The following is a 24050-nucleotide window of genomic DNA, read 5'->3' as shown; positions in this document are numbered from 1 at the left end:
AAGTTAAGAAATTGGTTGGGGTTTTTTTTTAAATTTAAATAAAGTCCAGACTGCAGGTTTGCACCTCTGCCATCTGCTGAAGTCATAGAAATACTAAGGGACTGCAAATGGCACTCTCAGTTATATAGCAGTGTCTCAACGTTTTGTTCTCTGCCTTCATCTGCTGGTTGGGATGCATAAACCCACTTGTCTGAACTGATCCAGAATACGAGCAGGAACAATTACTTATTTTTTTCTTTTAAGCCATCTAGCCAAAGAGACTTTAGAAGCAATGCTGCCCTTACAAAGCCCTGCAGTTAAAAAAAAATGTGGCAGATTTCTGAAAAAAGAATTAGAGACAGTTAAATACCTAAGAATAACCCAATGGACATCCAATAACCAAAGTGACCTCTCTTTATTGGGAACTCTCCTCTCGTGAACACCAACAGAGACAGTGTCTGATTTAAGTGGAACAAAGTTAGATGACCTAGGGGTTAAAGGGGATCTTAGGGAAGAACCTGCAGCATGCTTTAAAAGACCCTTAACCAATATGTCTGATGCCTTTGATGCTACCATTAGCTTGCTGGGCAAACTGGATGGATCGTTCGGTCCTTTCTGTCGTCATTTCTACGTTTCTATGTTTCATAAGCAAGTGAAATGGCAGTTTTATGGGCTTTCTACAAGGTAAATGTTACTGAAAGGACATATCCCTTACTATACAATCATAACCTTTCATGAATCAGGCCATAAAATAAATTGAGTTGGACTCTCCACCAGAATCAGACTCTGATTTACAAGACTTTGATCACTAGGAAACATATCGGAGAATCAACCTGTAGTCTCACAAAATCTACATGCCAGGAACAGCTTGGTCAATCAGGAGCTATTAGGATGACCCACAAAAGTAAATTCATTATCTTTCTCAAGGTCCTCACTCTCAGAAGCCAGAGTGAAAAACAGCAGCTGTCCCTCTATCCATGGCTGGATCAGAATGTCTATCCCTTTGGAGCCAACCTTCCAGTGAAAACTGAAGAACCAGAAGGCCCTGACATTCATGTGAATTGATGTTAAGACCATCTGTGGAAGTTCCCACTGATCCATTTATCCTTAAAAAGTCTCCAAGCTGAGCTCCCACTCTCTGGAAATCAATACATCTCTGAAGAAAAATGGAACTAGATTTCCAATCCCACAACCCAACCCTGGATAGAGGGCTCCTCACTCCAACAATCTTTTGAGGAGCACCTACTGAGGACATTCTAGACTCATTCTCATCAACAGGTTCAGCAGTGTTGACTCCCAAGGGAGGTTTTGCCTCCCTGATCTTGAGAGAAAGATAAACAGTGCTGAGTCTGAGGGGGCCAGTGACCTGAGGGTCTGATCACAAGCACTGTCTGTTCTGCCAGACTCAAGGGTCTTCATTTCTAGTCATGGAAATTGTAGAAGATTCTGCTCCACCCACTGAAAAATAGAAGGCTCATTTCCTTTGACACCCTTTTGATTGCACATGGGTTTCTATTCACATAATACACTGCTGTAGCGTTGTCGGAGAAAACCTGGACTGCCATTTTCTTTACCAAGGACAGGAGAAGCAGAGGAAAAAAAAATGCAGCAAAACCAATCTGAAGGCCCTGGTTTCCAGTCTACTGATGGACCACGAGTCCTCCTCCTGTGACCAGAGCCCCTTGAGCAACCTGGCCCTGGTGGTAGGCTCCTCACTCCAACAATCTTGCACCTGTTTTGAGGAGCACCCACTGAGCAGATTTTAGACTCAATCACATTAGCAAGTTCAGCGTTGTCAACCCCCATTAGAGGTTTTGCCTTCTTGATCTCAGGAGAGGAATACAAACGTCATAGTCCTGAAACTAAGGGGGATCAATGATCAGACAATCTGATCACAAGCACTGCCAAACTTGGGGGCCTTCAAAGGCTCCTCCAAAGAATCACCACTGCCAACACAAACTGGACAGAAGGAGCTGGCACTACAGCAGAAGCACTAGCTCACAAAAACTCCAATGCTGATTGGACTGTATTTCAATGTGGTCAGATACTGCAGGCCTGAAGACAAAGATGTCTGATGGCTGATGGACTACTCTGGCTCAAACATATGCCCCCCTCCAACCACTGGAGACTCACCTCCAGTTGCCTGCTTCAGCAGAAGCGGCTGATTTTCTTATCTTTCTTCATTTTCTCTTTCTTTTTTTAAAAGGAGAAATTACTACATACCTGATTATTTCCTTTCCTCTAAAGAAGGCAGGCCAATCCATACCAGTGGGTTATGTACTCTTACCAGCAGTTGGAGATGGAGTAAAGCTGACTTGTTGATGTCACTTACACAAAGCCCTGCCCAGACATCAGTCTGCCAGTATTCTCTGGAAAAGCCAAAACTGTGGACAAATGGATTATACTTTAACATGACTATTAACAGTCAACCACTCATGCTTCCAACCAACTGGGTCACTCAGCTCAGCCTAAAAGAATTGGCATGCACTAATCTTAGGGGTGGTTATGTCAATTACCAGTCTTTCAAACGAATGAATAGAAATAACACTCTTCGTCATCCGCATAAAAGGGACAATCTAAAAGCAATTAGACAGCCCAGGTTGGGTTGTGGGTTGGCCTGCCTTCCCCTTAGGGGAAAGAAAATTATCAGATAAATAGTAATTTCTCCTTTCTCTGCACTCAGGCAGGCCAATCCATACCAGTGGGATGTACTAAAGCTACTCCCAAAAAAAGGGAGGATGATGCCCGTAGTCCCGAAAACAGCACACGTTTGAAGGCCGTGTCCTCCTGGACCTGAACATCTAAGTAGTAATGCTTGGAGAAAGTGTGTAAAGAGGACCACGTTGCTGCTGGGCAAATCTCAACAGGAGACAACCACCGAAGTTCCGCTCATGATAATCACCTGAGCCCCCAGTGGAATGTGCCCTAACCTATCCAGGCAATGGAACATTGGTTATCCACATAGGCGACCGTGATTACTCCTTTTACCCAATGGGTTATAGTTGCTCACATCACCGGTTCACCTTGTTTACCTTCATGTGGAGAACATAGTAGATCAGACTTTCTGAAATATTTACTAATCAAGTACCACATCACATGCCGCCTGCAAGGCATGCAAAGGATAATCATGCACATCTCTATTCTTCTCTGGCGTGAGCAGAAAAATAGACTGATTCCAATGAAATTCCAAAACCACTTTTGGCAAAAAGGAAGGTACATTCCTAAGCAGTACCGCCCCCAGAATCATTCGTAGAAACGGCTCATGACAAGAAAGAGCTTATAGCTCGGAGACCAGACATGTCGAACAGATTACTTTCAGAAAAAAGTTTAAGGTGAGAAGCCACAAAGAGAGACCACACAATGGCCGAAAAGTAGGACCCACCAAAAAGCTCAAGACCAGATTTAGGTCCCAAGAGGCATCAGTATCCACAAAAGAGAACACAGATGTTTGACTCCTTTCAAAAACCTGGATGGGAAAACAATGTTCTACCACTGACTTGCCCTCTATAACAAGCGAGAGTTGCGACCTGCACCTTCACACTGTTAAGGATCAAGCCTTTAAGCAAGCCTTCCTGTAAAAATTCCAGCATCAGTGGAATTTCAACTTTGAGAGGATAAAATCTCACTCCTCATACCAGTTCTCGAATACTCACTAAAATCTAACATAAGCTAGAGATGTAAGAACATTTCCTGGCTTGAAGCAAAGTGGAAATCACCGCAGAAGAATAACCATGCTTCAGCAACTGAGCCCTATCAAGAGCCAAACCATAAGACAAAATCTACCCAGATTGTTGTGCAGAATAGGCCCCTGAATCAATTTTGGTCTCTGAAGATCGGCATACCACTGCCTCCGAGGCCAATCCAGAGCAAATAAAATTACAGTTTTGGTCTGACTTGTAATTTTCTGAATGACTATCATCGGCCATGGCGGGAAGGCATACAACATCCTGCTCTGTGACCAGACCTGAACGAGAGCATTGATACCTAGTGCTCGTGGACCCCTTATTAGGCTGAAGAACCATGGGTCCTTCGCATTGCCAGAGGTCACCAGCAAATTCAGATAAGGGCAACCTCAGCGCACCACTATGAGTTGAAAGGCTTTGTCTGTCAACTCCCACTCTCTTAGGTTCAAGACCTGCCTGCTGAGGAAGTCAGCTCATACATTGATCTTCCTGGCAATGTGGGAGGTGGATATATCCTGGAGATGTTCTGCCCACACCATGAACGCATCTACCTTCACCGACACCTGCTGACATCTGGTTCCACCTTGATGCAGGCCACCGTCATGGCATTGTCCGGCATTATCCTTACCACACAATTTTCCAGCCGCTTGGTGCACTTCTAACTGATTGATGGTCCACTGCCACTCCTCAGCACTCCAGCTACCTTGCGCTACCAACTCTTAAGAGTGCGCCCCCCCAACCCAGAAGGCGTGCATCTGTCGTGAGCACTAACCAGTCTAGTGACTCCAAGGAAACCCCCCTTCTTGAGATGATCTGCTTATAATTACTACTGCAACTGACCGCTCTCCTCCAAAAGTACAGTCTCACCGTGTACTCCTGCGACTGCGGATTCCATCGTGAGAGCAAGGTGTGCTGAAGGGGGCTGCATGTGCGCTCTCACCCAAGGAACAATGTCCAATGTAGCTGCCATTGATTCCATGACTTGCAGATAAGACCACTCCATTGGGCAAATAGTTATTTTCAAGACCTGAACGTGAGTCATTAACACCTGAATGCAACTCTCTGGCAGATATATCCTGCCTTGCTCTGTATGAAGGTGCACGCTGATATATTCTAGCAAGTGAGACAGCTGTAAACTGCTCTTGGCCAAGTTCACTGTCAAACCTAATACCTGGAGCATGGAGATCGCCTTGCAAGAAGCCAAGTGACTCTTCTGTGCTTTTGGCCCAAATAAACCAGACATCCAGATACAGATGGACTAGAATGCCCTCCTTGTGCAGAAATGCCACTACCACCACCATGACCTTGGAGAAGGTCCTGGGCACAGTAGCCAGCCCGAAAGGCAGGACCTGAAATTGATAACGATGCCCCAGAAAGGCAAAGTGCAGGAAACAATATTCCTGGCAAATAGGAATACATAGATATGCCTCCATCAGGTCAAGAGATATGAGAAATTCCCCTATTTGTACTACCATTATTATGGAACGTAGAATTTCCATTTGGAGATGAGTCACACTCAAATGGTGATCGACTCTTGAGATCCAGTTTGCTATCCCCTAGTTGAGTGACCACCCGTGGGGTCTGAAGGTCCGTCTCAGTTTGTCCGCTACTCCATGCTCTGTTCCGGCCAGGTATATGGCCCGGAGCATCATCCCATGGGACAGAGCCCAGGATCAGATCTGTACCACTTCCTCGCACAGGAGGCCCGTGCCTCCCTGCTTGTTTTCATACCACATGGCAACTTGGTTGTCTGTTTGGATCAGGACAATTTTGTTGGACAGCCAATCCCTGAAAGCCCATACAGCGTACATGATCGCCCGGAGCTCCAGGAAGGTGATTTGACACTGTACTTCCTGAGCAGACCACAGACCCTGGGTGTGGAGCCTTTCTATAAGGGCACCCCATCCCAGGGTGAATGCATCTGTGGTAAGAGCAATTTGGGTAGGGGGATTCTGGAAAGATATTCCCTGCTCCAAATTGGAAAGGACGCACCACCAGGAAAAGGAGACCCGGAGGGACAGTGTGATGCGGATGTGGTCCTGAAGGTTCTGGGTGGCCAGGCGCCACTACAACCTTAATGTCTACTGGGCTCTGTGCATATGTGCCAAGGGAGTGACATGTACAGTTGCAGCCATATGGCCCAGCAGCTTCAACATGTACTTGACTGACACCTACTGGCTCTGCTGAATCACCTCGCTATGGACGCCAAGGTGACCACCCTGGCGCGCGGCAGGAAGGTCTTCGCCTGAGCCGTGTCTAGCAGGGCTCCTATGAACTCCAATTGACATGATGGGCTGAAATGAGACTTCAGGTAATTGATGACAAACCCGTGTGACTCCAGAACCTGCATGGTCAAGTACAAAGACCGATATGCCCCTGCCCGAGAGGCGCTCTTGACCAGCCAGTCATCCAGATAAGGGAAAACATGCACTCCCACAGTCTGCGACAGTGCGCCCCCACTACGGCCAGACATTTGGTAAAGACACATGGGGCCGTTGCTAGCCCGAACGGCAACACACTGAACTGGAAGTGCTGATTTCCCACTATAAATCTGAGATACTTCCTGGGACCTGGGAAGATATCTATATAAGTGAGGGCATCCTTTAAATTAAGGGAACATAGCCAGTCCCCTTTTTGCAGAAGGGGAATCAGGGTGTCCAGGGAAACCATCTTGAACTTTTCTTTTCTTAGAAATTTGTTCAAGGCCCTCAGGTCTAGGATGCAACAGAGTCCCTCTGTTCTCTTTGGAATCAGAAAGTACTGAGAGTAGAATCCCTGCCCTCTTTGCCCTGGTGGGACAGGCTCAACTGCTCTGGCTGTTAAGAGGGCGGAGAGCTCCTGAAGAAGTACCTCCTGATGTACTACCGAACCCAAAATGGGCAAGGAGGAGAATTTGATGGGACACCCAATAGGTTCAATTGGTACCCCGAAGGACAATGGACAGAACCCACTTGTCTGAGGGTACACTGGGCCACTGATTCGCAAAGAACTGTAGCCTGCCCCCGAACGGAGGGTTCAGTGTCTTGGGTATGGGCGGCTGGCTGATGCTCCCTACGATCCAGTCAAAACCCAGTCCTAGGATTTTGCTTGGGTGCCGGCTGGGGCTTGAGAGCCCACCGCTGCCTGGGACAGCCGCGAGAGCTCACCTTCTGGGAATGGGAGCGAGGGGGCTGGAGGATAGTACTTCCTTCCTCTGGTGGTAGAAAGATTTCCTCGAGTCATACCTCGCTGACCTCCTGGCTGAGGAGGGCGAGTCTGAAGTGCCAGCAGAGAGTTGTTGGAGGGTCTCATGGTGATCCTGCAACTGGGCCACTACGTCCCTCACCTCATCTCCGAAGAGATTCTTCCCTGTACACGGCAGGTCAGCGAGTCTTTCCTGTACCTCCAGTTGGAGATCAGAGGCCCATAGCCATGCCATTCTGCAGAGACTCTTGCTGATGTCTCGAAAACATCGTAAGTGGAGTGCATCTCGTGTTTCCACACTCCAAACCCTGATGCACCAGCGACAGAAAGGTAGCTGCTTGGCTGCCTCCTGCACCTGCTTCCAGAGGTTGAGAGAGTATTAGACTCATGTAGAGCTGATAGGTGACAATGAGGGTAATGAACATAGACCCCTGTAAAACTTTCCTCCCAAGGGCATCCAGCGCTCTATGCTCTCTCCTCGATGGCGCTGAGGCATGGGTCCAAGAGTGCTTGGCCTTCTTGACAGCAGATTCGACCACTACTGATTGGTGTGCCAGCTGGTGCTTGTCGAATCCAGTAGCCTATTGGACAAGGTAAACCCCATCTGCCTTCCTGTTAACAGGAAGAACTGTGAGGGGGTGCTCCCAAATCCCCAACAGCAATTCTTTAAAGATCTTGCGCACCAGAACCGCCATGATCTCTTTAGGAGCCTCCACAAACTGGAGGATCTCCAGCAGTTTGTGCCAGGCATTGTCCTCTGTCATTAACTGAAACAGAATGGCTTCCACCTTCACCCACATAAAGCCTGCAAAGGTCAGGTCCTCAGGGGAGACCTCTTTCACACTCCTTTGGAGAAGGTTCTGAGGAGAGATCAACAGAGTTCTCTGAGGAGGATTCCGCAGTGTCATTCCCCCCAGGGGTCATAAGGCACATCATCCTTGCTGCAATCCACAGGGGATGGGGCCCTAGATGCTCGGTCTTCGACCAGGGGTCCAGGCACCGACGACACCAGTGCCGGACCCAGCAAAACTGGACAGGGGACTACAGGCTGCGGGGCCGGCACTGGCATCGAATAGGGCTTCCACTTAGAAGAAACCGGCGACAACCATCACATCGGTTGGGGGAAGCATCGGTGCCCTGCCGGGCATCAATGGCATCCCAGGAACCAGCACTGGCTGGGTCAGTAACACACTAATAAGCACACTAAGATGCTCCAGCTGTGGTTCCAGCAGGGAGAGCCCAGGCACTGATATTGTCTCTGCCACTGGCTCGATGCCCCGCAGCGCCCTGTCAACCGCCCGCTGGACTCTGTGCTCCAACTCCTCCTCGAAAAATGACGATGCGAAGACAGACTGGGACGGGTGGCCAGATCTTCCACGAAACCTCGAGGTGGATCGGTAATGGATACCTGGACCGGTGGAGATTGCCTGGGACCCACAGCAACCCCTTGCCGCGGGGTTGCTTCAGGGGCATCGTGGCAAGAGCCGGCACCAACCTGAGCCTGGCACAGTCCATCGAGGACGATTGGTGCTGCTGCTTCCTTGGCTTCCCTCAGTGCTCAGCCCAGTCTTTCCCTGGTGCCGAGGTCAAAGACGAACCTGATGTCCTCAACCTGGAAGAGGCCGACAGGGGCTGGTCCCGGCATCTCTAGCCGCCGACGGCATTGACAGAGTGGACAGCATCACTGATGTCGCTAGCTCGGTGTCCACTGAAGTCGATGGCTCGGACTTCCTTGCCATGAAGAGCTTCTCCATCTTGTTGAGACAAGCCCAACGACCTTTAGAGGTCATTTAATCGCACATGCAGCACCCCTGAATTTCATGCAATGCCCCCAGGCAGAAGAAGCACACCTCGTGCAGGTCCGTGATGGACATGGTCCTTGGGCACTGAGGGCATCGACGAAAACCTGACGAGGCTATGGTGAGACGAACTGAAAGGAAGAAAAACAAAGCGAAGGCGGTGGGCAACAGACACCGGAGGACACCAAAGCACCGCTTATACAGAGGAACAGATCGAAAGAAAAAAAAAAAAAAAAAACTTACCAAACTGATGAAAACCCTAACTGGAAGCAAGAGGGAACCGAGAGGGCCCTGTGATCAGGAAAAAACACAATACACACCGGGGGAAAAAAAAAAAATCTGTGAAATTTTTCCAAAACATTAGAAAATTAACATGAACTCAGAAACCGTGATTTGATAGCTTCGCGGAAAAAGAGAGACTGAAGAGGGACTCCGCATAGACACATATTGGGCAAGCTCAGTGGGCCTAGTTAAAGTTCCAGAAACTTTGACATAAGTTTTCCGTGATGGGCTCCATTCGATGATGTCACCCATGTCTGAGAACTACCATCTTTGCTTGTCCTAGGAGAAGATAAGGAAAGCAGCATTTGAAAACCATCAGAGAGGAATAGTAAACCAGAAATATTTTGAGAGCAAGTGAGAGATTTCAGCTTTCAAAAAATATTTAGATTTGAAGGTGTTTTGAGGGGAATATTTTAGCATGCGTACACTATACCACTTCTCAAAAAGAAATAACCTGGGTTCTCTCTCTCTGTTAATGAGCAGATGCAATAGTACACACATTAGAAGCACTAATGTGCTTTGCACTTACTATTGTGCAGATGGCCGAATGGGGGAAAAATACCTCCCATACTTTAGTGACAGTTCGTTAAAGAATAACCATGGCTTAATAGTTTGTTTATTCATTTGAAACTTTTATATACCGACATTCGAAGGACATCACATCGGTTTACATGGAACAATTTAATAGTTGATATAAAAGGTTTACTAGGTCAACCGTCTCAGTCCAAGAGGATCGAACTTTAACAAAAAATTGTACATCGTCTGTGTAAAGATTACAAAGCTAAGACTTTGCACAATGGAGTTAAATATAGGTTGAACAGCATTCGCTGAAAGAGCTGATCCCTGCGGTATACCCATTTTAATCTTGGCCCACTCAGAAGATTTGTTCTCAAACTCAACCCTCATGCAACTTTGTGAGAGGAAGGAAGAAAACCATTGTAAAACAGTGCCCGAAATGTCATACTTATGCAGGCAATGTAAAAGTATTGTGTGATCTATCGTGTCAAACGCAGCTGTAATGTCAAGAGAAACTAAAATGTAACTGCTACCAGAATCTAGAAGAAACAGGATTAGTAATTCTGTGTTCAAAGCTTTCTGAAAGCCATATTGATGAGGGCCAAAATCTGTCTTCAACAAAATCAGTCAATTGATTAAGTACACTACTCTCAATTTTGCCAAAAAAGGAAGCGAAGAAATTGGCCTATAATTATTAACATCAGATGGATTTAAATTGGATTTCTTTAAGAGAGGCCTAACCGATGCTTTCTTTAAAGGCTTAGGCAAAGAACCTTTGGAACGGGAACAATTGACTAAGGCTAATAAAGAAGGCAATATTGAATCTTTAATTCAGCAAAAAAAAAAAAAAAGTAAAACTACAGACAAGCAGAGTGGTGCACAGCAAGAGAAAGTGGAAGACAGTTCCTTTTATTCTCTATGTGCCTTCAAGCCCCAAGCAAACCTGCTAGCTCCCAGATGTATGAAAAGACAAGACTCTCTCGCCTCTGCCAGACTGGCCTGGAACAGAAACCTTCAACTTTAATACTAGTAATATGAGCCCATCAGAGGCAAAATGCCCATTACACAGACTCAAGGGGTAATTTTCAAAAGGATTTATGTGCTTAAAAGTGGGTTTTAAGTATGTAAATGCACTTTAAGTATGTTAATGGGCTTTTGAAAATAGCTATGATATATTCTATTTTTACATGTGTAAATCCTTTTGAAAATTACCCCATCAGGTTCAAGACTTTTTTTTTTTTTTTTTAATAATTTGACCACAATAATCGACACTTCTAGACAGTTGCACAAAGCGTCATCTATAAAATCATATATACATACAAGGTCAAAATAAGAAACATACAAATCTAAATCACTCCACTTTTAGTAATGTAATTAATCAAAATTACAATGCAATATATAGTTACAATGACTTAGAGCAGTTTACAAGCATAACAGCATAAATACCTGTTATGTTATGGCGTATGCAGACACTGCCTTTTCACTGTTACATTGAAAACATTTAGAAAATCAGACATTCCCCATGAAACAACAGAGCTGCATCCAAATAGAGGCTTAGGAATGTCCTGCAGGGCATTTCTTACAGGAATTGCAGCATATCATACAAGAAGGGACACATACACATACACTAAATATATACACACACACAGGGGAAGAGTGGGTACCCACCCCACGCTTACCTTGAGGATCTCTTTCCCTGGAGTTGGGTGCGATACAGATACCATTCCAGCTGACCATTTCCTCACGTCCTGGCCATAACCTGGGGGCACTAACACCTGCAGTTTAGAGAAAAGGGTCGGGGAGAGGAATTCAGACAATATAGAGCAGCTTCTGATACAGTAATACAAAATAAGTGACAGAGGCAACCCACCAAATTAGCAAATTTGATTTATAAATTCTGGGTCTGCATTACAGATGACTGCATGCGTGCAGGATGACACTAAGCACTGACCTGGCATCTAAAAAACTGTAAGAGGAAGGAAGACCAACATTCTGCCTCGTTATATGATGGGTCTATCGAGACTGTCTTTGGCAAATTTGGGAAAACTTAGCTCAGCTGCTTTCGTTATGCATGTGAAAATCAAACTGTAATCCTAATAGGAATAAGGATATTCCTAAACATCAATTTGGTTGGAAATTTAAATATCTGGAGTTTTTTTTTGGGCGGAGTGGAAGAGGGAGGGTGGCTTGCATGTTCTTCTTGAAGGGACTACCTGAACAACAGATGCACCTGGTTTATCCGGAATGACTACTAATTTAGAAAAATACTTCTCAACCAGTGTGCTCTGGTACACTGGAATGTCTCAGTGAAGTTTCCATCTATACCACCGCTTCCTACTCCAGCCACACCCTCCCGATGCAGGGAAAAGTGAGATGGGGTGAGGTGAGGCTGAAGAGACTGAAGTGAGCGGAGAGTTAGTTTTCTCACTAATCCAGTCTTTGCTCTCCTCTCATTCAGGAACAGGAGGTGTGTGGGGGGGGGGGGGGGGGGGGGGGGGGGGGGATGGGCGATGAGGTGGAGCAGGCAGAGCAAAGAATAGCTCCTGCTCTCCCTGATCAAGACCCTGGTGGTGTAGAGAGGGAAAGAGAGGAGGGGAAGAGCCAGAAAGCTTTTTCTTTGCTCTGCTGTGTCAGTTCCAGCACCTCTCTCCCTCCTTTCCCTTTAGAAACTAACTGTAACAGAGTTTCTGTATCATAGAGTTGCACTATGTGTTTTATACCTGACATCTCCCACAGTTGGAAAGTTGTCCTATGTTCCGTACCAGGTGCAAATTCCGTGTTGCCCAGCAAGGGTAAATTCGAGGAAGTTTCCTTTAACCCCTACCAAACTCTCAGTCAATGTCAAGCTTCCACGCATGCACCCATCAAACGTTTTTCAACATTTTTTTTTTTTTTTTTTAAAACAGACTCTCTAGCATGGAGATGTTATAATGGATACCGGGGGCCATCATATCTTCAATCACCCCTATCTCACAGAATACATAATTCCCCATCAGTCATTCACCTGTGAATCACAATTAGCAAGCTGCATTATAACATTTTCAATTTGGGAGGTTGACACCACTTCCCTCTTTAGAGAAAGTTAACTTGTCAAAGCCAATTTTTGCCCTCTTTTCTCTCCATATGAAAGTGATAAACATGGATTGAATATAATTTAGATCTTTTCTTGTCAACCAATATGGAAGCATATGTAGTCTGTACAGTATCTTCAGGAAAATGATCTTTAGAAGAGCACAGCACCCCAAAGATACCGGGAGATCTTTCCATACACAGCTACATCTCTACACCTTTGAGGGCCTCAACAATATTTAGATTATACAGGTTAGAGACTGTCTTCGGAAGCCATACTCCTACATACTTTAGTTTATCTGCAGCCCATCTGAAAAGAAAAGACACCTGGCCATTTCTCTGAAGTCTTCAGATCTAGAGGCATGGCCACCAATTCTGTCTAAATTGGAGAAATTACTTCCCTGATAATTTCGTTTTCCTTAATGTAGACAGATGGACTCAGGAACTTTCTCTCTCTAGCATGTCGCGATGATACATTTACCCAGTCAATATTGGGGTAATTGAAATCTCCCATTATTACCGCACTACCAATTTGGTTAGCACCTCTCTTAGCATTTCACTGTGTCTCACCATCTTGGCCAGGTGGATAGTAGTATACTCCTATCACTATAGTCTTCTCCAACTCACAAGGGATTTCTACCCATAAAGATTCGATTGTGCATTTAGTCTCATGCAGGATGTTTATCCTGTTGGACTCTATGCTATCCTGGACATAAAGCGCTACACCCAGTGCTCCTCTCTGTCATTGCGTTATAGTTTGTACCCCGGTATAGCACTGTCCCATTGGTTATCCTCCTTCCACCATGTCTCTGAGATGCCAGTTAAGTCTATGTCATCATTCACTGCTATACATTCTAATTCTCCCATCTTACTTCTTAGACTTCTGGAAACAGAGCAAGAGCAGAGCACAGAGCATCAAGCCTTCTCACTCCTTGTTTCTGAAGCATTTTCCAAAAGAGCAAAGCTTGCCTAAAACAAGTTGCAACCATTAGTTCAGCAGGTACCATCACTCAGTATTATTATTCAAAGCAGCGATGAGCTCTTCTGCTTCTCTCCTTGTCGTTAGCATGCACACCATCTCCCAATGCTGCGTCATTATCTTTGCCGGGTATAGCAAAGCACAGAGAATTCCTTTCTTGCAGAGCTCTGTGCACAATGGCGCCATGTCTCTTTGCTGTGCAGCCACATGTGCCAAGTAATCGTTGAACAGCAGAAGTTTGTGGCTTTCATATTTTTGCTCTCCAGTTGCTCGGTAAGCTCTCAAAAGTTTTGTTTTATTTGCCCAATTCAGAATTTTAGCCACCACAGGTCATGGGTGATTCCCTCCATCAGCTTTCATACCCACGTGATGTGCACATGTTCACAGCACACTGATTCCTGCTGCCATCAAGCCTAACTTCCCAGGAAGTCAGTTTTCAATTATATTTTGCAGATCCGCATCTTTTATGGACTTAGGGAGACCAATAATATGGAGATTATTTCTTTGTTGCCTATTTTCTTGGTCTTCTGCCTGCTCAAACGCGAGCTTGGGTTTGTAATTCTGCAACTTGTCTTTCTGGCTGCACGGTCCTATCCTCCTGAGAGGAGATTCTGTGTTCAGCAGTTTCTAATCTTTTTTGAATGTCCTTCCAATCCCTCCTTTATATCCTCTCTAGCCACTTGTTGTTTAATCAGACTCTCATTGAGCATTGCTGTTACATTCTTAAAAATATGTGCCACCATTTCTTCGGAGAGCGCTAAATTTTTCTCTCACCTTCCTCTTCTGTTGTATGCACCATGACAATGTCTGTGTTTCTTGGTTTGTCCATGCCACTTCATAGGGTTTTTATGCTCATGACCCAAAACATCAGCACTTACAAAACTATATGTTTTATTTTAGTTATTGTCCTTTTTACCAATTGATTCATCAGGATTCGGAGATCAGAAGTGTTCCAGGGAAGCCAAATGAACAAAGAGCTTGCAGGAGACCTTCACCCCGTGTCTGCTCAGCTTCCAGCCATAACTGAAAGCCTCTGTTTAGCAACTTTTTACTCCCCAAGATCCACATTGCCATGTGCTCTGCAGCAGGTGAAGACCAAGGTTAGGGGAGGGGGAGGAAAAGAGGAGCGTTAGAGAGCGAGAGGATATGCATCAGAAACATGTGGGAGGGAAGGAGAGCTGTATGTGAAAGTGTGTGGTGGCGCACAAGAGTGCATGAGAAAAAGCCAGAGGTGGTGATTTGGGGGTGTGGGGAGGCAATAAAAGAGCCAGAGGTGACGAAGGAGGCTGAAAGAACCAGAAAAGATGAAAGGAAGAAGGGAGGGGTAAGAGAGGTGGGTGAAAGTAAATGTCAGAGAGAGAGAGAGTGACATACACACAGAGGGGTGACGTAATTGTGGTGGAGTGATTGAGAACCAAAAGGTTTAATGGGGGAAGGTATAGCAGGCAGACAGAGAAGAATACTGGAGGAAATGGGAAATTATGCAAGGGGATGATTGGGAATGAAAGTGGATCACAGAGAAAGTGATTGGGGGAACCTGAAGGGAAATAATTGAGTTGAGGGAGTCAGAATGGAAGGACATGAGAGGAATGCGTGAAATAAAATAGATGAGAGGGTGTGAAAACCAGTGTGGGGATGATGTGGGAAGAAGAGCCAAACAGCAGGAGATTAATGGGGGAACAAGCTAGTGGGAGGAAGATTTTATTACTCATATTGATAAAATTGCCCTTCCAACATGGAGGGCTGAGAGGGAGACACATTGACAGAAAAAACTGGAGAGATGGCAAAGGGAAAAATAGAGGAGTAAAGGAGGAGGAGGGGTGAGATCTAAGAGTGAGTGGACAGAGAGGAAATAAGGAAGATGTTTAGAGCCAGAAAAGAAATGGAAGAAAATGGGATGAAAGGAAAAGAGTGATGTCAGACAGGGGAAGTGATGAAGGTGAGAGAAGAAAACTAAAATGGAAGGAGAACCAGGAAAAGGAGTTAGGAGAAGACAGACACATGAAAGAAAAAAAAAAAAAAAAGAATGAGACAGCAAAGGTGGAAAAAAAGTTTTTTTTTTGTTTTTTTTTAATTTAATGACTGGAATATGCAATGCAGTGATCTAGTTAGTAAAAAAAAGTAAGTGGAGGGAGGAGAAAAATTGCCATAAGAATCAAACTCCAAAATGTGCCTTGAAATAAAGGTTGAGAAGTAGTACAATAAATATAATCCAAACCGAGCACAAATGCAGACTATTAGACCTATCTTAGATGTTACATCCATAATGTTTCTAGACTATTGCAACCAATTAAAAGGTTTGCTCCTTCCAAAGCAGTTTTATTCCAATTGACTGTTGTACATCAAGTTTCTGCTCAAAACAGGAATAAGTACTCATGTTCCCCACCTCCCACAATGTCAAAATAATCTATTCCAGGGAAATATAGGAAAATTGGTTCTTAACTGCTAATTTTTGTTCCTGAAGTATCACAGTTCAGTCCAGACAAGTGAGTTTATGTATCCTTACCAGCAGATGGAGGCAGAGAACAAACTTTGAGGCACTGCTACATAACAGAGAACGCCACCTGCAGTCCCTCAGTATTGACCTGTACCCAAGCCAAGATGTCTACTTAAGCCCCAATAAACCTGGGGTGAACAGATGCTTAAAGCTTGGAGCCACCTTAAAAAACTAGGCCCTCTTAAACACACATCTGAAACTATGTACTCTTCTCATTACTCTGAATAAATCACATATCAGCTCAGCAACATCCAGAAACGAGGAAGTTTTTTAAAAGATGGGGACGGGTCTCTGGATTGACCCGTGGTATTTCAGGAATGAAAATTAGTAGTTAAGAACCAATTTTCCTTTCCTGTTCGTACCCCGGATCAATCCAGACAAGGGATGTACGTAAGCCCTTCTATTCTGGGAGGGAACTCGAAAGACCTGCGCGCAACACACTTTCCCCAAAAGACGCCTCCTCTGGCGCCCGCACATCCAAGCAGTAATGTTTGGTAAAAGTTGAAGTGAAGAACATGTCACCGCACAAATCTCCTGCGTAGAAAGCAGCTGACTCCACCCAAAGGTTTGCTTGCGCTCTAGTGGAATGTGCTCCTCCGGCACTGACCGGCCCTTATAGATGAAAGCCGAAGCTATTGTCTCTTTCAGCCATCATGCAATAGTGCTCTTGGATGCCTTATTTCCCTTCTTAGTGTCACCGTATAGGACAAAAAAAATGATCAGATCTCTGACAGGCATTTATCACTTAAGATATCGCAAAACAACTCTGCACCCATCCAGCAAGTGAAACTCCCTCGCCACAGGAGCATCTGCAGACAAATACGGCAAGGCCAATAACTCGATCACCTTTAAGGCAAATGGAGGAAATCACCTTAGGCAAAAAAAGAAGAAACCATATGTAAGGAAACTCCTTTCTCCAAAAAAAGCAAGAAAGGTTCTTTACATGACAAAGCTTGCAGTTCGAAAATCCTTCTAGCTGAAGAGATAGGCAAAAGGAGAACAGCCTTCAGGGTTAAGTCCTTTAGAGAAGCCCTCCTAACCGGTTCAAAGGGACACAGCACCCGAAGAACTAAGTTCAGATTCCATGCTGGACAAATCTTCCGAACAGTACGACGCAAATGTTTTGCCCCTTTGAAGAAATGAACCCCATCTGGATGAGACGTCAATGGTCTTCCCTGAATCCTACCTCGAAGGGAACATAAGGCTGCCACCTGAACCCAAAGGGAATTATAGGCCAAACTGTTAGTCAAACCTCTTTGCAAAAAAAGCTAGAATCTGCGGAACGTCCAAGGCTGCACCTTGTTCTGCAAACACCAGGATTTGAAGGCTCGGACATAAGCCAAAGATGGGGAAGGCTGCCTTGCCTGAAGCCAAGTCGCAATCTCAGGCTCCGAATAACCTTTCAAGCGGAGCCATCGCCGCTCATAGGCCAAGCCGCTAGAGAGAATGATCCTCCCGGTCTGAAAATACAGGTCCCTGTTGCAACAGCCCTGACAGATGGGCCAAGAGAACTGGACCGTCCACCGCCAGAAGGTGGTGGTCCGCAAACCACAGCCGGCGTGGCCACTCGGAAGCCACCAGAATCACCCTGCCCAAATGAAGCTCGAAGAGCCGCAACACTCGACCTATGAGAGGCCGTGATGAAAACACATACAGTATCAGGTGTGTTGGCCACGGGAGAATGAGAGCAGATGCCCTCTGATTCGACCTCCCTTCTGTGACTGCAAACCGATCAGTCTTCGCATTTCCTGAAGTCATCATGAGGCCCACAGCTGGTCTGCCCAGCCTGGCCTGAGACAAGAAGAAGGCCTCCGCTGACAACTCCCACTCCCCCAGATCCAAGCACTGCCTGCTGAGGAATTCCGCCAGCACATTGTCTACTCCAGCCACATGGGAAGCTATTACACTTACCAGATGTTTCTCTACCCAAACAAAAGTTATTGCGCTTCCAGCGCTACCAGACACCTCTTCATTCCACCCTGGCAGTTGATATATGCTACTGTCGTTGCATTGTTCGAGAACACTCGCACCCCTTATCTTGAATGAGGGGGAGCAACTCCAATAAGGCTCTGCGCACTGTCCTGGTTTCGAGACAATTGATGGTCCAGGTTGCTTCCTCTGAAGACCACTGCCCCGGGCAGATTTTCCTTGACACATCGACCCTCAACCAGAGAGGCTGACATCCGTGGTCACCATCATCCAGTCGGGAACTTCCCGATCCATCCCTTTCTTAAGATTGTGCCGAGACGGCCACCACAAGAGACTGGAACTGGCATCCTCTGGCAACAGCAATGGAAGCTGAAATTCCTCCGAAAGTGGATTCCAACGGGATAATAATGCCCTCTGCAATGGGCGCATGTGAGCAAAGGCCCATGGAACTAACTCCACGGAACTGTTCCCAGACCCTGGGAACAGACGCATCAGGCGAATGACCTGATTTTGCAACTTGACTACCCTCTCTGTAGTCAGAAACACCTTCCCCATCCGGGTATCAAAGCATGCCCTCAGATATTCCAACGACTGGCTTGACTTTAAATGGCTATTTGCCAGATTCGTCACCCAGCCCAATGAATCCAGGAGCTGCTGGACCCACTGGACTGAGTGACAACACTCCATTTCCAACTTTGCCCATACTAACCAATCATCAGGTACGGGAGTACCAGGATACCTTCCTTCCTGGGTGCCGCCCCCCACTACCACCATCACCTTTGTGAACATGCGCGGCGCAGCTGCCAACCCAAAGGGAAGGGCTTGAAATTGGAAATGCTCCCCCCAGGAGCCTGAACATCAGGAACCGCTGGTGTTCGGCCTGAAAGGGGACATGGAGATAAGCTTCCAACAAGTCCAATGACGCCAGAAACTCCCGTTTGCGCACTGCCGCTAATAGCGTGCACGTCTCCATCCAAAACCGCAGCACCCGGAGGGAAGCATTAACCTTCTGCAAATCGAGAATGGGTCAAAACGCCCCCTTCCTCTTTGGGTACCATGAAGCACATGGAGTATCGACCTGCCCCCTCTCCAGAAGGGGCACTAGAACAATGGTGCACAGGAGCCGTATATGTTGTAATGTCTCCCGCACCACCTATCACATGGTCCAGGAGACGCAGCAGATTACAAAGGCATCCCTAAGCGGATGAGAAAATTTCAAGGCATAGCTGTCTCTCACCACATTGACGTGATCTTGGTCCAATCCTCTTAAAAGAGGGACAGCCTTCCTCCAATAACCTCTGGAGTGGAGCAGACCAGCCCGCCTTCAATGACCAATCGTATTTCTGCCTCCTCCTTGGCGCTTACTGTCCCTTAAAGGTCTACGTTGGGCTCGAAAAGACTTCTGCGCCTGCTCGAACTCTGCTTTTGCACTGCTGGCCCTGGGCTCCTGCTAGCGTGAAACTGCCTCACTTCTTGGAATCTAGCTTGTGGAGGAAAAAATCTTCTTGGGGGGTTTTCTTGTCCTCAGGCAACATATTACCCTTCGACTCTCCCACATGCTTCATGAGCTGCTGAAAATCCTCTCCAAACAGCAGCTTCCCTTAAAGGGGAGTTTAGACAGCTGCACATCCATCGACCAATTTCGTAGCCATAGGAGTCTCCTCGCAGCTACCGCTATCTTCTGGCGGAAAGTCTGGATCATATCATATAGAGCATCAACCATAGAAGCCACTCCCGCCTCCAAGCGGGTTGCCTGTCCTGCACACCGCGGGTTGCCGGTGCTGCACACCGCAGCTCAAACAGTCTTTGAGCAGGATCTCCAGATTCCGAGACTGGACATCTTTTAGAGCTGCCACTCTAGCTACCAAAATGGATGTTTTCTCCAGGGCTCCAAGATCTGCTCCGGCAAGGGATATAGCTTAGCCATAGCTCTGATTCCCTTCAGGCCCGCTTCGAGAGACTCCCACTCCCGATCTAACTAACTTCTTTACCATCTTGGGTAAAGGAAAATTAGTTTCTTACCTGATAATTTTCGTTCCTGTAGAACCAAGGATCAGTCCAGGACACCTGGGTTGTGACTCCGCACCAGTAGATGGAGACAGACTAAAACTTGTGGGCGGAGCCATATATGCCCCTGTGCCAGTCACAGCCCCTCAGTCATACGTAATGTCAAAGTAGAAAATACCAGAATGCAACCATAGCTAACCATACAAAAACTTGCAATGTAAACGGAAAAATTCCAATACCCCTACAGGAACTAGACTCCCCAACCGGGGGAGCGACTAAACAAGGGGTCAGCGTACGGCAAACGACAATGAGCGGACTCTCCGTTACTTAAGTGTATCACTGCGGGCGGGATCCTGGACTGATCCTTGGTACTACAGGAACGAAAATTATCAGGTAAGAAACTAATTTTCCTTTCCCTGTACGTACCAGGATCAGTCCAGGACACCTGGGATGTACCAGAGCAAACCTACCGAGGGTGGGAAGCAGAGAGTCCCGCTCGGAGTACCCTCTCTCCAAAGATCCCAGCTTCAGTAGCCTGAACATCCAACCGGTAATGGTTAAAGAAGGTATGCCACGACTTCCAGGTAACCGCCCCGTCAAACCCTTGAGGCGACACCTGAGAAGATTCCGCCCAAGACGCCGCATGAGACCGCGTCGAATGAGCCCAAAGCCCCACCGGCGGTGATTTGCCCCGCACAATGTACGCGGAGCCAATGGCCTCCTTGAGCCACCGGGCGATGGTCGTGCGGGACACCGCAGAACTTTTCTTGGGACCCGACGTCAATACAAACAGGTGATCCGTCACCTGAAAGGAATTAGTGACCTCTAGATAGCGAAGAAGAGATCTCCGCACATCCAGAATTCTCAATTCCCCCGAGTTCGGGTCCGAAGAGCTTCCAACCGTGAAAGCAGGAAGCCCGACCGATTGACTCAAATGAAAAGCCGACACGACTTTAGGCAGGAAGGAAGGAACAGTCCGCAAGGAAACCCCCGAATCGGAAATGCGCAAGAAAAGCTCCCTACAGGATAGGGCCTGCAATTCCGAAACACGGCGAGCCGACGCAATCGCCACCAGGCATACGGTCTTCAATGTGAGATCCTTAACCGTTGACCGCTTGAAGGGCTCAAAGAAAGAACCCAATTGAGGTTTCAGGACGGACCGGGATGACGCAATGGGGAACGGAGGTACTTTGCTCCCCGAAGAAAACGGGAAATAACCGGAAGCAGGGCCAGGGGGGGGACCCCTGAACCGTACCTCTCAAGCAACCAAGCGCCGCCACCCGTACACGCAGGGAACTGCACGCTAACCCCTTGGTGGGACCAGCCTGGAGAAAGCTTGGATCTCGGAGATGGAGGCGGAAGAGGGACCACCCCACGCTGCAGACCCCAGGTCTCAAAAATCACCCAGACTCGGATATAAGCCAGAGACGTAGACTGCCTCCTAGATCTCAACAGCGTGGCCACCACCGCATCTGAGTAACCTTTGCTGTTCATGCCGCGAGACAGGAGTGATCCGCATCCTCCGAACAGACGGGACCCTGGCGAAGAAGCCCCGCGAACCCCTGGAGACGAAGGGGGGTGACCACAGACAACTGAATGAGATCGGCAACCACGGACGACGTGGCCACTCCGGCGCCACTAGGATCACTTTGGACAGGCACAGCACTATGCGCCGCAGGGTCTTTCTCATCACCGTAACACGTCCGTCGGCCAGGGAAGAGCCAAAGCGTCGACGCCCTCGGCCCTTCTCCTCCGGCGTCGGCTGCAGATGAGAAGGAAGGCGTCCGCCGCCAGTTCCCACTCCCCTGGATCCAGGTGATGACGACTGAGAGAATCCGCCTGGACATTGTCGACTCCGGCAATGTGAGATGCTGCGATATTGCAGAGAAGTTGCTCCGCCCAGCCGAATAAGAGCTGCGCTTCCTCCGCTACCAGTGGATTCCGTGTCACGCCCTGATGGTTGATGTAGGCTACGGTGGTCGCGTTGTCCGACAATATCCGCACCGCCTTTCCCCGTATCAACGGCAGGAAGGACTGCAGTGCCAGGCGAGCCGCTCTGGTCTCTAGCCGATTGATGGACCACTGCGCTTGCGTCGCGGACCACTAGGCAAACCGCGCCCCAACCGGAGAGGCTGGCGTCCGTGGTCACTACCGTGCAGTTGGGAACCAACAGGTACACCCCACAAGACAGGTGTTCCGACACTAGCCACCATAGTAGGCTGTCCCTCGCCAGATCCGGAAGCGGCAGCGGAAGGTGGAATTCCCCTGACACCGGCTTTCAACGGGATAGCAAGGAGGATCGTAATGGACGTAGATGAGCGAACGCCCAGGGGACCAACGCGAGCGTTGACGCCATAGACCCCAGAACCATCAGGTAGACGCAAACCAACGGTAGCCAAAGAGACAATAACCACGTAAACTGAGACAGCAGCTTGAGCACGCGCTCTCTGGACAGGGACACTCGGCCCTGTTTCGCGTCGAAGACGGCTCCCAGGTATTCCAAGGACTGGGTGGGAACAAGATGACTCTTGAAAGTTGACGACCCAGCCCAGAGACTGCAGCAGCTGGAGACCTCTGTCCACCGCCAACCGACACTGACTCTCGGACTTGGCCCAGATCAACCAGTCGTCCAGGTAAAGGCATACCAAGAAGCCCTCTCGCCGAAGCTGAGCTGCCACCACGACCATCACCTTTGTGACTGTACGAGGAGCCGTCGCCAGTCCTAAGGGGAGCGCCCGAAACTGATAATGGCTTCCCAGTATGCAGAACCTGAGAAACCTCTGAAAAGATGGCTGGATCCCCACATGGAGGAACGCTTCCGTGAGATCTAGCGAGGCCAGGTAAGTGCCGGGCCGCACCGAGGCAATTACTGAACGAATTGGCTCCATTTTGAAGCGGGGGACCCGAAGGCACCTGTTCACTGCTTTCAGGTCCAAGATTGGTCCGGACGTGCCGTCTTCCTTCGGAACGATGAAGTAAAGCAAGTAACGTCTCGTGCCTTGTTGATCTGGAGGCACGGGAGAAATGGCCCCCAAGTTTTGCAACCATCAGAGGGTCCCGAGCACGGCCGCTCTCTTCTCTGGATGCTTGCAGGGCAACCCCAGGAACTTGTCTGACGGTATTCGAGCAAAGTGTAGAGCATAGCCGTGTCTTATGACGGCGAGGACCCAGTGATCCGAGGTTACCTTGACCCCTTCCTCGACAAACCACGTCAACCTCGCCCCGACGTTGTGAATTACGGTCTGGAGCAGAGGCGAGGGATGGGTCAGCCTCATCTCATTGCGAGACCTTGGACCCGTCGCCCGACGGGGTTCTCCCCTGTCTACCGGAACTTTGCCACGAAAGGACAGCGACCACGGGGAGGAGCAAGCAGGATATGACCGGTATGCAGGACCCGAGGATCTCCGAGGGCGCGACTTTCTGCTTCCACGAGAACGGGGCCTACCGGACAACGAGGACCGGGACCTAGCCCTGTCCTCAGACCATTTGAAAACCCTGTTCTCCCCCAAGGAAAGCATCAAATCATCTAGTTCCTTACCGAACAAAAGCTTTCCCTTAAATGGAAACGAACCGAGGTGAGCCGTGTAGGAACCATCCGCCGCCCAGTTGCGAAGGCATAGGAGACGACGCGCAGAGACCGCCGCGACCATGGATCTAGCAGCAGTCCGAAGGAGCTCGTAGAGAGCATCCGCCCCATATGCTATCGCCGCCTCTAAGCGATCCGCCTGTGAGGCTTCCTCTTACGAGAGACCCGCATTTGCCTGGAGGACCTGAGCCCAGCGCAAACTGGCTCTCCTCGCAAAGTTGGTACAAATGACGGCCCGGACTCCTAAGCCGATACCTCAAAAATCTTCTTGAGTTGTACCTCCAGCTTCCGGTCCTGAATATCCCTGAGGGCCGTGGATCCTGTGACAGGGATCGTCGACCTCTTGGTCAGCGTCGACACCGCTGCATCCCTTTTCGGGATCCTTAACAGCTCCAACGCGTCCTTTGGCAGAGGATAAAGCTTGTCCATGGCCTTTGTCACCTTGAGGCCTAACTGCGGGGTATCCCATTCCTGAAAACAGAATATCCGTCGACGAGAAATGGAAGGGAAAACCCACCGCGGGGCCAGTGAGCCCCCAGGA

General features: G+C 48.0%; 1 protein-coding gene across 1 annotated transcript in view; it reads right to left on the bottom strand.

Moving 5' to 3' along the window:
• The window catches only part of CAD (carbamoyl-phosphate synthetase 2, aspartate transcarbamylase, and dihydroorotase), a 363344-nt gene that overhangs the window by 68132 nt on the left and 271162 nt on the right, over positions 1-24050 (bottom strand). The window contains 1 exon segment of the mRNA XM_029596327.1: positions 11122-11217. Within this exon segment, the coding sequence (XP_029452187.1) occupies positions 11122-11217 (96 nt within the window).

This window comes from Rhinatrema bivittatum, chromosome 3 (genome assembly GCF_901001135.1).
Source record: "Rhinatrema bivittatum chromosome 3, aRhiBiv1.1, whole genome shotgun sequence".
Lineage (NCBI taxonomy): Eukaryota > Metazoa > Chordata > Amphibia > Gymnophiona > Rhinatrematidae > Rhinatrema > Rhinatrema bivittatum.
The sequence above is the reverse complement of the archived record's forward strand: the minus strand, read 5'-3'. Positions and strand labels throughout refer to the sequence as shown.